Consider the following 12,500-nt stretch of genomic DNA (forward strand, 5'->3'; position numbering starts at 1 on the left):
TCCTGTCTTTTTATTTGTAAAACAGTTGGTAATCTACTAAAACAAACTACTTTCTTGCAAACTATATATTGTGTGCCGTTTCACGGTTATATATACACACAACATGCACACTCACACAAGGCACACGACGAGTGGCTTTTAGTTTATATCGAGATCGCACACGTTTTTAAACCTGTTCGGTCACAAAATCGGTTAAAAAAAACAGATTTTCTGCACTTACACTATTCACTGCCGCTAAAAATTCCTCTTGTAAAAATTCGTCCTCTTCAGCGACATCCAAATCATCTCCAAGTATCGTAAGTCCATCTACTTCGTCCTCCATTTTGTTTACAATGTGTGCAGGGTCAGTGTCACGTGATGTGCAGGCTCAGCATCAGACACAAAGCTGTTGTTTCGCTCTTTGAAGTTCGCCGGTTTTCATAACCAGTTTCCTCTACTAACTATGGCCTAACAGCCTATCAAAACCCCCGATAAAACGTCACGTGCATGAGCTTCTATATCCTGATAAAACAGTCCTTGTTAGTATTCTTTATATAAAGAATACTAATAGGGCATAGCTCGTTTTTTCTGATATGCTAATTTTCTTTTCACAATTTGAACCATTGTTCTGAGGGACACGCTTTTTGTAGAATGTTTTTGAAGTCGTCCAAAAAACTCATCACGTGTTTTATCGGGTCTAAAAACACTTGGCTATGACTCGCTGCTGCTCGTTTTTTAAACATTACAAAATCGTTCTTCTGCGCCTATTTAAAATTTTATGTTAATAACTTGCTCCCTTTTATCTTTTCATATTTTCATTTGCTAGAAGCAGCAAACTTTTTCAGCGCTTCCATTTCTGTTTTCTTGCTTTCCAAATGGTGAATACTGTTATCTATTTTGTCCTTCACCCATTCCTGTACCACAAGATCATCGTAAACTGGAGACAATACTGTTCCTGCCTCGTTCCTTAATTCTTTCAGAATCTGTAATGCACTGAAACGGAATGCAAAGGAAAATAGTTCACTAAAGTCATGGCTAATTTTCCCAGCGTAACCTTAAGGACGTTCGCGCCCAAAATGTTCCCACGTACAGACTTTTTTTTTAAACTTGCCACGCAGAAAGGTAATGATCTACTTTTGCAAAGAACACAAAAAAAAAAATGGCGGGTCACCGTGCTCGTTTTCGTTATTTTAAGACGATCTTAGCTTACAACTGTCAGCAATAAAAAAAGCTACATTAGGGAAATTTAGATCAGGTAAACGTACTCAATTCAACATAACTAATACAACTAAGTTAACCTTTGCAGCTGATGTCTTTTTCTGAGGTGAAATAGCGCTGGAAAAACGATACATATTAGTCTAAGAAAGAAAACTTCGGTCGCACGAGAGCATAAAATGCGAAATATTTGTAACTTCTCACGCACAGATTTTTTTTGGTTTTTGTTAAAATGGACAAAATCAGAAAAGGAAGTGATCTAAGGAAAGAAAAATAGGGGTCACTGAGCATTCAAGAGAGTAAAATCGCTGCGAAGTTCTCAGAGCAATGGTATATTTCCACTGCCACGTCATTGCGTGACATTTCCGAGAAGACCTGGGTCTACAGCTATCCCATGATGCTTTCATGTTCCATTCTTGTGGAAAATGTTTGCGCCTTTAGCATCGTCTTTACCTTCGTGGACTGCGATGTATGACGTGTGCGTGACATATGCGAAATATGCGGAGTAGCAATGGGCGCGAACGTCCTTAAGTCCCCACCATTCTTGGCTAGATTGTTGGGTATTGAAACTTTTGAAAGTAAAGCATTATTATTGTGTCTGCATGGATTAATACACTAAAGGCCTCTTTACACGAGCCCGGGTTGGACACCGACCCTGGTCAGTTCAGCGTCGAATTTTACGTTTACACGAGCCCGGGCTGGGCGAGGGTTGGGTCATTCTCGGCTGACCCGGGTCAGTTCCATTTTCGCTGGGTTGAAAGGGCTGGTGACTACTTGTCAGTGAGGAAAATGGCGGACGAACCATGCAATTATCAGAATCATCAATCTGTGGCTGACAAATTGAACATGACCAAAACTGTCAGGAAACCGTTCAGCCATTCAATCTCGTAACTACGAGTACATAGTAACGACGTCCTTGTTAAAGTCTATATTTTGATAGTCCATCTCGTTTTTAAATTGTTTTAATTTCGCAATACGTTGTCCAGTCATTGAGTGATTCCATTGCTAACTTGTTCTTTTTTCCACTTCATGGCCATTCGCCTCCGCCATTTTGGTAGAGGCTGCGCATGGGCGAGAACGCTGAACCGCAAAAAAAGTAATGTTCAAACAATCCCGGGTCAGATACGACAGTGTTTACATGAAAAAATTGAAGAAATTTCAACCCTTCTAGCCGGGTCAACCCGAGTTTTGAGAAGGGTTACCCGGCAAGGGGGGCTGACCCGGTTTGACCACTGTTTTCATGTAAACGCTTATAAGCATTTGACTGCAAAAGGGTTACCCGCCGCGGTGATTCAACCCGGAGTAAAAAGCAACCCGGGCTCGTGTAAAGAGGCCCTAAGGCAAGGCTAAACTGAAGGGTCCGACACCGCCTTTTTAAGGGACCTCACCGACGTGCTAAAAAACAAGAAAATCTTACTTAAATGAAAAGACATATATTAGTACTTTCAGCGACAGAGTCAGCAGTTCGAGGCACGACAACATGATACAATTTCGGTGAAAGTGCCGTGTAGGTGACATGTAATGTTGTGGGAGAGTTCGAAGGCCTATCCCAACCCGGAGGTGAGGTCCACTGAAGTAGTTACTACCATATATGGACAATGCCAAGTGCCAGAGCCGTTGAGAACTGAGGATACAGAAAAGTCTTTGTACTGTGAGAGAGTCAAAAAAAGGCGAGTTTAATTGAAATTACACGGTGAAAAACATAACGCAAAGTTTCAATAACGACGCTATCCATTTGACAGAACTGACCAGCCAGACCGCGCGCATTTGTAAGACATAGCTCTGCAACGCCTTCAAATTAACACAGTGTCACTTCGCAGATGATATATAATCCTGCATAAGAATGCGAGGGATTACCATGCAAGTGTTCCTTTAAATTGTTGCATTTTGTTTGCAAACTGACGGGGCCTCGACAGCCAGTTCTGACAAAAGGAAAGCGCACAAGAATGTACTGTCCGAGTGTATTGGTCAATGTCATTGAAATTGCTAAAAAGCTAAACTGCGACATCACGCTGAGTACTTACTGAATAGTCAAATTAACAGCACTTTCTGCTTGATGATAACTCAAAAACTTGCTCTTGACTTGGCGTTCCTGCATCCAGCCATGTTCACTAAACATGAAAAAAAATTATAAAGTATCGAAACATTGCCCAATGTAACATACCTTGTCCAGCCAAAACGTTGCGAGATTAGTCGCAGAAACCGTTGCGAAAAGTAGAATTTAGTTCTCCTTTCCGCTACGCTTCACGTAACGTTGCGACGAACAGTTCAAGCATTGCGAAGTGTAACAATCCATATCAATATTCACCGTTAATTTAAGTCCCAACACGTGTTACTGCCAGCTCTTGTACACTTATTGATCTATTCTTAACTTAAAATCCCAGTAAATCTTCGCATCACGGAGTTCCCCATTTTTGACCATTCTCTTATATATGCAGGAAGAAAATCCTGTACCCCTACGGGCACTCCCACATTTATCACTTGCAGGCAATTTAGAAATTTTAAGTTGTCTGTGTTTAGGAAGGACTTGGTTCTAGCTCCATGGCATTCTTTAGCGAATACAACTGACCCTAATGAAGCTTGGAATGTTTGGAAGTTTATGTCACTGTATATTTGTGATTTCCATGCGCCTTATCGGCAGAAAAATGTCCGAAAGTCGAAGTCTCCCTGGCTTACCCTGGACATAAAAAAGTTAATGATTGTTCTCGCATCAAGAGTTAAGACAAATGAAAACTGAAAGCGTTTTAAAGCTATGCGAAACAACGTCAATACAGAAATTAAACGAGCCTAATAATTGACGATACCACTCCACTCTACTCTAAAGTGGAATTCGATTATTGGCCAAACTGTTAAAAAAGTGTCAGATGGCCTACCGCGGAATACCCTAATTAACTTGCTCTTGTTGTACCATATTTCGACTAATATAGCCCTGTATGGGGTTGCATTGCCAAATGTCAGTCTAAAAGATTACAAAAGTTACAAAATAGGGCTGCTCGCATAGACGCTAACTCTGATCATACGACTCCATCCTCTAGTTTACTATATGACCTTGGCTGGGATGCACTTGAAAAATGGCGTTCGAACCCTCTAGCGGCTACTATGTACAAGGTGATCAATGGTCTCTTTCCAGTTCGACTCCGCGGCATTTTTCAAAATAATTCGCAAGTTCATTCCCATAACTTAAGGGGTTCAGATATAAATTTGCCCATTCCCGGACCGCTTTCTGAAGCAGGGAAACGTAGTTTTCAATATCGAGGCGCTGCACTGTGGAACAGCCTTCCATTCAAGCAAGAAATCAAGCCACCCTCACTTTCTTTAAAGCATCCCTTCCAGCATAACTGTTTTCTTTTATTGTCCTTGTAAATATAGTCTCGTTAACGATTTGATTTGCAACGAAGAAAGCGACTAGTAATATAACGTAGTCACCGCAAATACCATTAAAAAATAACAACGTTGCATCTCTTTGCTGTCATTTATTTCTCTGTTAAAATACATTGGTAAAAGCCACAAAACTGATTGGAAAAGGAACATGTTCGTAGCCTCCATCTTGCTCCGCGCAAAAAGAATCTTTGATACAATGGATCCCAGTTTTTGCATCGCCAAATACGCTACGATACTGCTTTGGTATCGAACAAGCGCACAAGAAAATTCTACCTTTTGTCGCGCAAGTTCAACCAGCTTTGAAAGGCTTAAAGAACGAACTATTGGACAATTGGCATTTAATTCAAAACCAACCTAATCTCAGAGGTATATTCAAGGAATCTCCTTTGATCTCTTATAGAAAAGGAAAATCGCTTTAAGATATGCTTGTCAGTGGTTATATGCGCTCATTCAGACCGGATTTGACAGGTAGTCATCAAATGACGTCATCCATCATAAAGACAAAAGAAGGGGCGTACATAAATTAGGGGCAAGTTGAGGCATGACGCAACGCAGTCTAACCCTAACACGTGTAACAACACGTGCAACGCTGGGGCATGACGCAAAGTGGTGTAACCTTGAGAGACACGTGCAACAACATGTGCATCGCATAAATTAGGATAAGATTAATGAGATGCCAGTCACGAACGTACACGAAGGTTTCTTTGATTAACAAAGTAAGCGAGATGTGTGTGCTGTGCTTGTGTTATGTATCCACCCAAACCACCCGGGTGGTAGCCCAAATATATAGCGAAAAGAACAATGGGAAGGGAAGCATTGAGGTAAAGGTGATGTCATCACGGACCAATGACACACCGCTGACGTCAGAAGAAAAGAACAATGGAAAAGGCAGGGACCCAATGAGTTAGAGGTGATGTCATCACGGACCAATGAGACACCACTGACGTCAGTATACATTAACTTGGCTGAAAAAAAAGGGGCAACACCGGTTTGGCTTGGCAATAAATTCAAAATGGCGCATTACTGGCGATCTGCAATAACGTCAACTTGTCTAGGGCATTGTTATACCCTTTTTAAAATGGCGCGATACAATCTTCCTTCAACAACGAATATTAAAATAACAAATCGAGAAAAATGAAAGGAACGCAAGGACCTGGGTGTTTCATTCTTTCTCTTCTTTTTAAAGAGTGAACAACACAATTAAACGGGAGATCTTTGCACTTGGAATTAAATCACCATCCTCGCAGATGCAATAAACTACAACTTGAAAAGAAAAGTGGTCCTCTTCCTATACTACAAAGATTTACTTGCGATTCGTTTCACTTACATAAAATCTACTGGAAAAAAGTCAATAGTATTGTCAACTTCGCGCCTTAAAGAAGCTGCGAACTTGTCCAATTCCCGAAACAGATCGATGGTACATGAGGTGATGACTTCTCTTATTATGTTATCAACTATTTTCGATCGCTCTCTTGATTCCCTTTCGCGCGCTTCTGTTTTTGCGCGATTCGCACGTATTTGAGCCAAACGTTCTTGCGCTGCGTCGAAGAGGAATGATCTAACTCTGTCCTTTTCTGTAACTCTATCCTTTCGTCCCTCAGTTGCCACTCTGCCATAAAAAAATCAATCAATGAATCAACAAAAAAACATGGAAATTAAACCCTTCAACACCACCAAATATGTTTGTAAGAGTCTCTGAGTTAAATCATTTAGCGAATCCGTATCAAAGAAGTCAGAAGAATGAAAACGTTTTTATAATTATCGGAATTACCCCTTAACATCAGCACCTTAGATAGTTTTAAATTTGTTTGTAAGATCATGGCGCAACGTGCCATCAAGGGTAAAACAAGTCATTGATCAAAAAACCATTTACAATATTGAGCACAGTTCATGTGGCCTTTGAAAAGCAACCATCAGATAGGCGCTGGACCATGCGACAAGCTATTTGAAAGGCGGATGGTGCTTGGGAAGTGTTCTCGAACGATCCTCCCCTCTGCTTGAATGGGTGATGTCGAGATGGCACTACGTTCTGTTTCGTCTTTGGTTGGTAAGCCACCAGGCGTGGTTTTAAGGCTGGGTATTGAGGATGTTGCAGTGGCGGATTCAGTTTCTCTAAGGTGAAGACTAAGATCTTGTGGTTCCAGGAAGTGTCCAACGATTGGAAGAAGGAGCATGTGCGGCTCCGACAGCTGAAATACATGCGTCCATGCCAGGGTTCTTCACAGTTTTGCTCTGTTTCAGATGGGAAGGTTTATCGCAGTAACACAGCATCTTTGGCCATTCGGAATGCATTTTGTCCATGTTAATCACAAGCTGTTGGTGCCGTTGTTTCTCCACCGCTTGTAAGTACTGGTGTACTTCTTGTTGGCTTGCAATGAAGGCACAGGGGTACTCAGGACATTTCACGTAATTAAAACCATTGTCTGATGTTCGGTGCTCCAACAAACAACCGTGAAAAGGGCATGTCGTGTCAACGTCTGCTGACGGGTCATCAGGGATCTGCCCCATGAGTTCTTCAATAGCGGTGGGTTCATTGGGCTCCCACACTTCCCCTTCTTGGTAGGTCTGCTCCACGACTTGCATAGTGGGTGTGGGTGGGATGGGCGATAGGGGTGGCAATTCCTTTATCTCCTCCATGGTCATAGCATTGTTTCCTCCGCATGTTTGTGCGACTTCTGGCTTCTTCTTGGTAGGTGGTTTGGATGGCCGAGTGGGTTTACGAATTGGTACGACTTGCTCTTTCTTCTCTGACATGATATAGTCTCATGGAAAAGTGAGCTAGAGAGACGCTTTTATAAGCTCAAAACGTTTGTCCCTCAATTAAGGTATGATGGGCCGGTGACATCATTAGGAACCAATCATAGAATGACCTATTTGCCTTTTGATTGGCTCTCGATGAGGTGATGGTTGTTTCTGATTGGTTTCCGTTGAAGTCATCTGGTGTGATTGTGATTGGTTTCTTTTCCTTAGTCTTGTGTTTGCTTTGCTGTCCTCTCTTATTCACAGTTCAGCTCCAGAGCAGGACAGAGCTCTCTCTCTCCAAACTAGGCTAGTCACATACCGATAAAATGATATGCATACACAGTACTATTTTATGCGCCACACACGTGCCTGCGCTCCTTACGAAACTATATTTTAGGGTTACGTTCCTTTCTTTGTCATTCTAATCGATGAAAAAACACTCGTCTTCGTACATGACTTACATCTCATTAACCTAACCCTAATTTATGCGATGCACGTGTTGTTGTTACGCATGTTAGGGTTTGGCTGCGTTGCGTCATGCCCCAACTTGCCCCTAATTTATGCACGCCCTTTCTTTTGTCTTTGAGATGGATGACGTCATTTGATGACTACCTGTCAAATCCGGTCTGAATGAGCGCATACAAGTACTCTTGTCAAGGCAAAACTGTGAAGGTTACAAGAACACCATGGTCGCGTTGGTCTGTCAAACCAATTTTACACACATCGTAGACAAAATTGACGTTTTTACAAGCCTCCTTTGAGTTTTAATGGGCAACAGGTCTTTAGAAGGTGGGCAAACAAAACTGGTTGCCCAAAGGGCAAATTAGTAAGAAAGTAAGTGTTGAAAACTGCATACAGCCAAAGAGCAATTGACAGCTTTAAATCTACAAAAAAAAAAATTATCACGTTACGAGCATCTCTGTGCCTGTACGTATTTGACTTACATGTTCTCAACACCGCGAGCGAAGTAAATGGCTTTCTCAAGCTGGCCTACCATTTTAAAAACTTCATGTCCTGGAAAGTTGCCATCCGGTGGGTGATATCTAAAACAAGCAATGCAATAAGAACTGAATTGTATTGTAGTCAGATGAGCGGGTGGTCACCTCAGGCGAGAATGATACCGATTGCAATAACATCACTGACACTCTGCTTAAGTCTGAAGCTTATGAAGCCGATCAATGTCCTACTAGATGGGAGACTGTAAATCAATCAAATTACATGAAATGAAATGTTGAGTTTTGGTGAGATAAAAAACACCACAGTAGCTGGAAAAAACCCCTCGGAGCACAGTAGAGAATCCACAACCTCAACCCAAATGTGACGTTGAGTCAAGGTCAAATCCGGGACACAGTGATGAAAGGCACGAGTCGTCAACCAACCTCGTTCCGAGGGTACCCTGGTTGCGGAAGGTCACGTGTCTGCTAGATTTCTCCAGATTCCAGGAAGATAATTGAGGGGAGGGGCACGATGGTTACATTTTCGTCTCTACTGAGCTCATCTAATAAGCCCAGTAGGGTGTGCAAATTAAACATCCCTTGGCTCGGAAATGTCTATCAACGTAAAACAAACTCAAAAGAAATTTGTAAATCCTCTGTGCCCATGGGTATCAGTTAGTGTCGAGTTCACCTCCAGACAAATTACTTATTTTCCTTTCAAAATAACGTCTGTATAACCAGCCCAAAGAAGAACAACTTGAAGTCTACTTAAGAAAGTGAGCGACATTTGGTAAAGAAAAAAAATTGGTATCTCCCATCCCAAGATAGAACTGAATATTTCACTGTTGACAATCAAGGACGGTGCCTACTAATTCAAAGATATTTTTGGCCCGGTTTATAATAATGCGGGAAACGTAGATCTTAACAAGTGTTATTGAAATCGAAAAAGAAAATTGGGGGTAACCACGCATTTTTCAAAGATAATTCATGAACAATATTTGTAAAAAGCTTTAAAATACAAAACCATATATGGTGTTCTTTCTCAAATTGAAGCTTAATTATCTCTGAAAAATGCATGGATACCCCCAATTTTGTTTTTGGATACCATTAGTACTACTTACTAAGATCTACTTTCTCTGCATAATTTTAAACCGCGCAAAAATATCCCTGTGTTGGTAAGCATCACCGATAGGAAATCCGAGTATCTCGAGATGGGCAGAACGTATGCGCAACAACAATAGTAGGCACCGTCCTTAAGTCGAAGACCCACCCTCAGTGCGGATTTGAATTGTACACATAGACACGTGACCAGCGTGGCCGTTAACACCGCGCCAACCCTAATCTCGCTGCTGTCGAAAAACTGTATGAGGCGAGGTATGACAACACTCGCTTTGCAAAGCTCCGAGATCTCCTTCAAAAATACAACTTTTAAAATGCAAGATGCACAAAAGCCCCTTAACTGTAAGAACAAACTACACTGACTTTGAAGTTAATTAAAATGATTCAAACACCTTTCATTCTGCTAAACCTTGAATGACTTACCTGTCATTAAATCTCTCCACGACCAGATGAAACGTTTCGGGGAGGCCGAGATCTTCAGCCGTTGATTTTACCAACTCCTCGTCCATGTATCCTAAATGAACAAGTTAAATGTACAAAATGTGAAATAACACTCAAATTATGCAACTTGGAAGTGCACATAAACTCAAATACTTTCCAATGGACTTTTCGTTGGATAAGTCACTACAGAGAGTTTCAATCGAGTGCCGTAAAACCAAAACCTAAGTAATTACTTTGGCCAATCAAAAAGAACGGAAACAAACCAGTAAACCAATCAAAACTCGAAGGAATTACACGTAGCTGACACAAAGCGCGGGAAAATGTGCACGCGCAAGCCACGATTGGTTTTGGTTGCAATTCTGATTGGTTGACAAAATGGCGTGAGAAATTTGAACCAATCACTGACTGAAGTAATGAAAAACCAATGCAATTCGATAATTACTTTCGACGCTCAATTGAAAACCGTTCGATATCAAGAATAAAAAATAAACTCCACGTGAAACGTACACCCCTTTACTTGCATGTGCTTAGAGTGCACTTCATTTTATTCACGGTTACGTGCGCAAATACTGCAATTTATATTTCTAATACAGTAAATGCCAGGGTTGGCGTTATTTTTAGGTTAGTGTAAATGCAGCTAATCGTCTGTATTCCCCCCCCCCCCCCCTCCTTCCAAAAAGAAAACAAAAAAAAAAACAACGACAAGACCGCACGACAAGACCCCCACAGTCCAAACAGGTTTGGGGAGATTGGTAGGAATGTAGTACTGTGGGACATCTGGGGCAAAGGGTAAGTTACATGTTTTACATTCTTCTTCGGCCACAGCGCTTTCAAATCGAGAGGACAAATTATACTGCTCCACGAGCAACTTAACAAGGAAATCCTAATTTTCAAAGCTACGTATTAATGTGAGGTTTGATCCGATTGCTGAATATTATGGTATTGTTTAAAGACGCCAATTACAACAGCTCTTGGGATCGGTTTATAAACAATACACACAAATAACACACAGCAAAAACAAGGACCTTAACCCTAAAATCAACGAATGTGGTTGCTAAACCAACCCAATGGAATACGTGGTTGTAACAACTTGCGTGCATGGTATCTGTGGAAAGCCGGGAGAAAATTAAAGTGAAGTGAAAAAAAGAACAGAATTGGATTTATTTTCACTTTGGCTGGATCTGTACTTTGGCGTAATCCTTGTCCCTTGTGGCAAAGAACGCCTGCAATATGGAAATAACGCTTCCTCATGTCCGAAGAGAATACTTACCGTTATTCAATGCTCGTAGGCAGTAAACCAATGACGGAAGAGCGGCCGGCATGAGTTCACAAAGAGAGGCGTAATGATCAAACCTAATTTAAGAAAAGAAACCACAGCACTGTTGATAAAGGGACAGACATCGAGCCGCACACCGCCAACACGAAATTCACCAGAACGCCAAAAAAAATACTGTTTTGATGAAGAAAGAGTATCGTTATTTAGGAGCGGCACGTCTTTTACGACACTTCTGTTTAAGCAATAGAGGGCATTTTCAGTGTTTCCATAGCCTGATCTAAACACGAGGGGGAGTTGGAAGAATTCGAGACAGTTATGCAAACCCGAGACGCAGTCGAGGGTTTGCATAACTGTCGAGAATTCTCCCAACTACCCCGAGTGTTTAGATGTGGCTATGGAAACACGGAAAAAGGTCCTCCATTGCTTTTATAAATATATTATTAATTTTGTTAAAAAGATGTTCAAAATGTCAACTAAATTTTCGGCAACCAACTGGTGCCTTCCTCAGAGTTCAATATAAAATATTTCTCAAAGATAATTCGACAAATAAAGGAAATGCCGGGGTTTTTTTTACTTCTTAATCGAAAAAGATTTTCTTGATACACGCTCATATTTCCTACCAGCCGATCAAAACGCGCGTCTGACAACACATAACCAATCAAAATTTGTGAGATGTCACAGCCGTGTTTCCATACTCTCATCTAAACACAGCTATTGACCAATGAGAGTGCGCGTACTATCCTAATCATTTTATAAAACTGAATGGTAATGAACTTGTATAGCGAATTTTCTATTTACAATATCGAAATGACAGAGCCTTGAGATACTTCGGACAAGGACTTCCTTAGTGTACTGACAGTATTACCTGCTCCACCCCGTTATTGCAATACCAGCCACTTTCAAAGTGGTGGGTAACCTAGCGATAATGTCCAGCCAGTGTAGATTGTTCTGCACGTGAAAACCAACAGGAACAAAATTGCTCCATGGATGTGTTGCACCTCGAGAGGAAAACAAAATGGGGCAAGTCAATGCAAGCCTATCTGTTAAGTGTGAAAATTATTGCTCTGATAGCAGAGAAATCCACGCAAACAAATTCTGTTTGTGTCTCCTTAATCTTGTTGAGCACGCTCATGGCGCTCTCTTTCGGATGGAACATGGTGAGTTTTCTTCTGCTGAGAGGAGCTTGAGTTGCTATCGGCTGCACTTTGCGTGGCTCTTACGCTTCTCTCGAGGTTTTCTTCAAAGTTCCCGGTGCGTGCATCGTTCGTTTCCAGAGCGGCCATATTGGTTTTCAACGACCAACAAACGTCGGTTATTTGAAAGTGCCAATTAAAACTAATCCTCTAATGAACTGAACTCTCTTCGAATGCAAATATCGCCACTCATTTCGTCGAAAAAGACGTCGCAGTTGA

General features: G+C 41.4%; 1 protein-coding gene across 2 annotated transcripts in view; it reads right to left on the minus strand.

The window, feature by feature from the left end:
* LOC137969368 (hexosaminidase D-like) overlaps positions 1-12,500 on the minus strand; it is a 28,249-nt gene that overhangs the window by 557 nt on the left and 15,192 nt on the right. The window contains exons 11-16 of one of the 2 annotated variants that reach the window (XM_068815577.1): positions 11,954-12,086; positions 11,083-11,165; positions 9,795-9,885; positions 8,262-8,360; positions 3,219-3,305; positions 1-972 (exon numbers count right to left, since the gene is read on the minus strand). The exon at positions 1-972 is cut by the window's left edge and continues 557 nt beyond it. In XM_068815577.1, coding sequence (XP_068671678.1) covers positions 795-972; positions 3,219-3,305; positions 8,262-8,360; positions 9,795-9,885; positions 11,083-11,165; positions 11,954-12,086 — 671 coding nt within the window. In that variant the 3' untranslated portion in view covers positions 1-794. Of the gene's footprint in view, positions 973-3,218; positions 3,306-5,804; positions 6,185-8,261; positions 8,361-9,794; positions 9,886-11,082; positions 11,166-11,953; positions 12,087-12,500 lie in introns of those variants that run through there. The other variant, XM_068815576.1, reaches the window with a different exon arrangement.

This window comes from Montipora foliosa, chromosome 9 (assembly GCF_036669935.1).
Source record: "Montipora foliosa isolate CH-2021 chromosome 9, ASM3666993v2, whole genome shotgun sequence".
In the NCBI taxonomy this organism is placed as follows: domain Eukaryota; kingdom Metazoa; phylum Cnidaria; class Anthozoa; order Scleractinia; family Acroporidae; genus Montipora; species Montipora foliosa.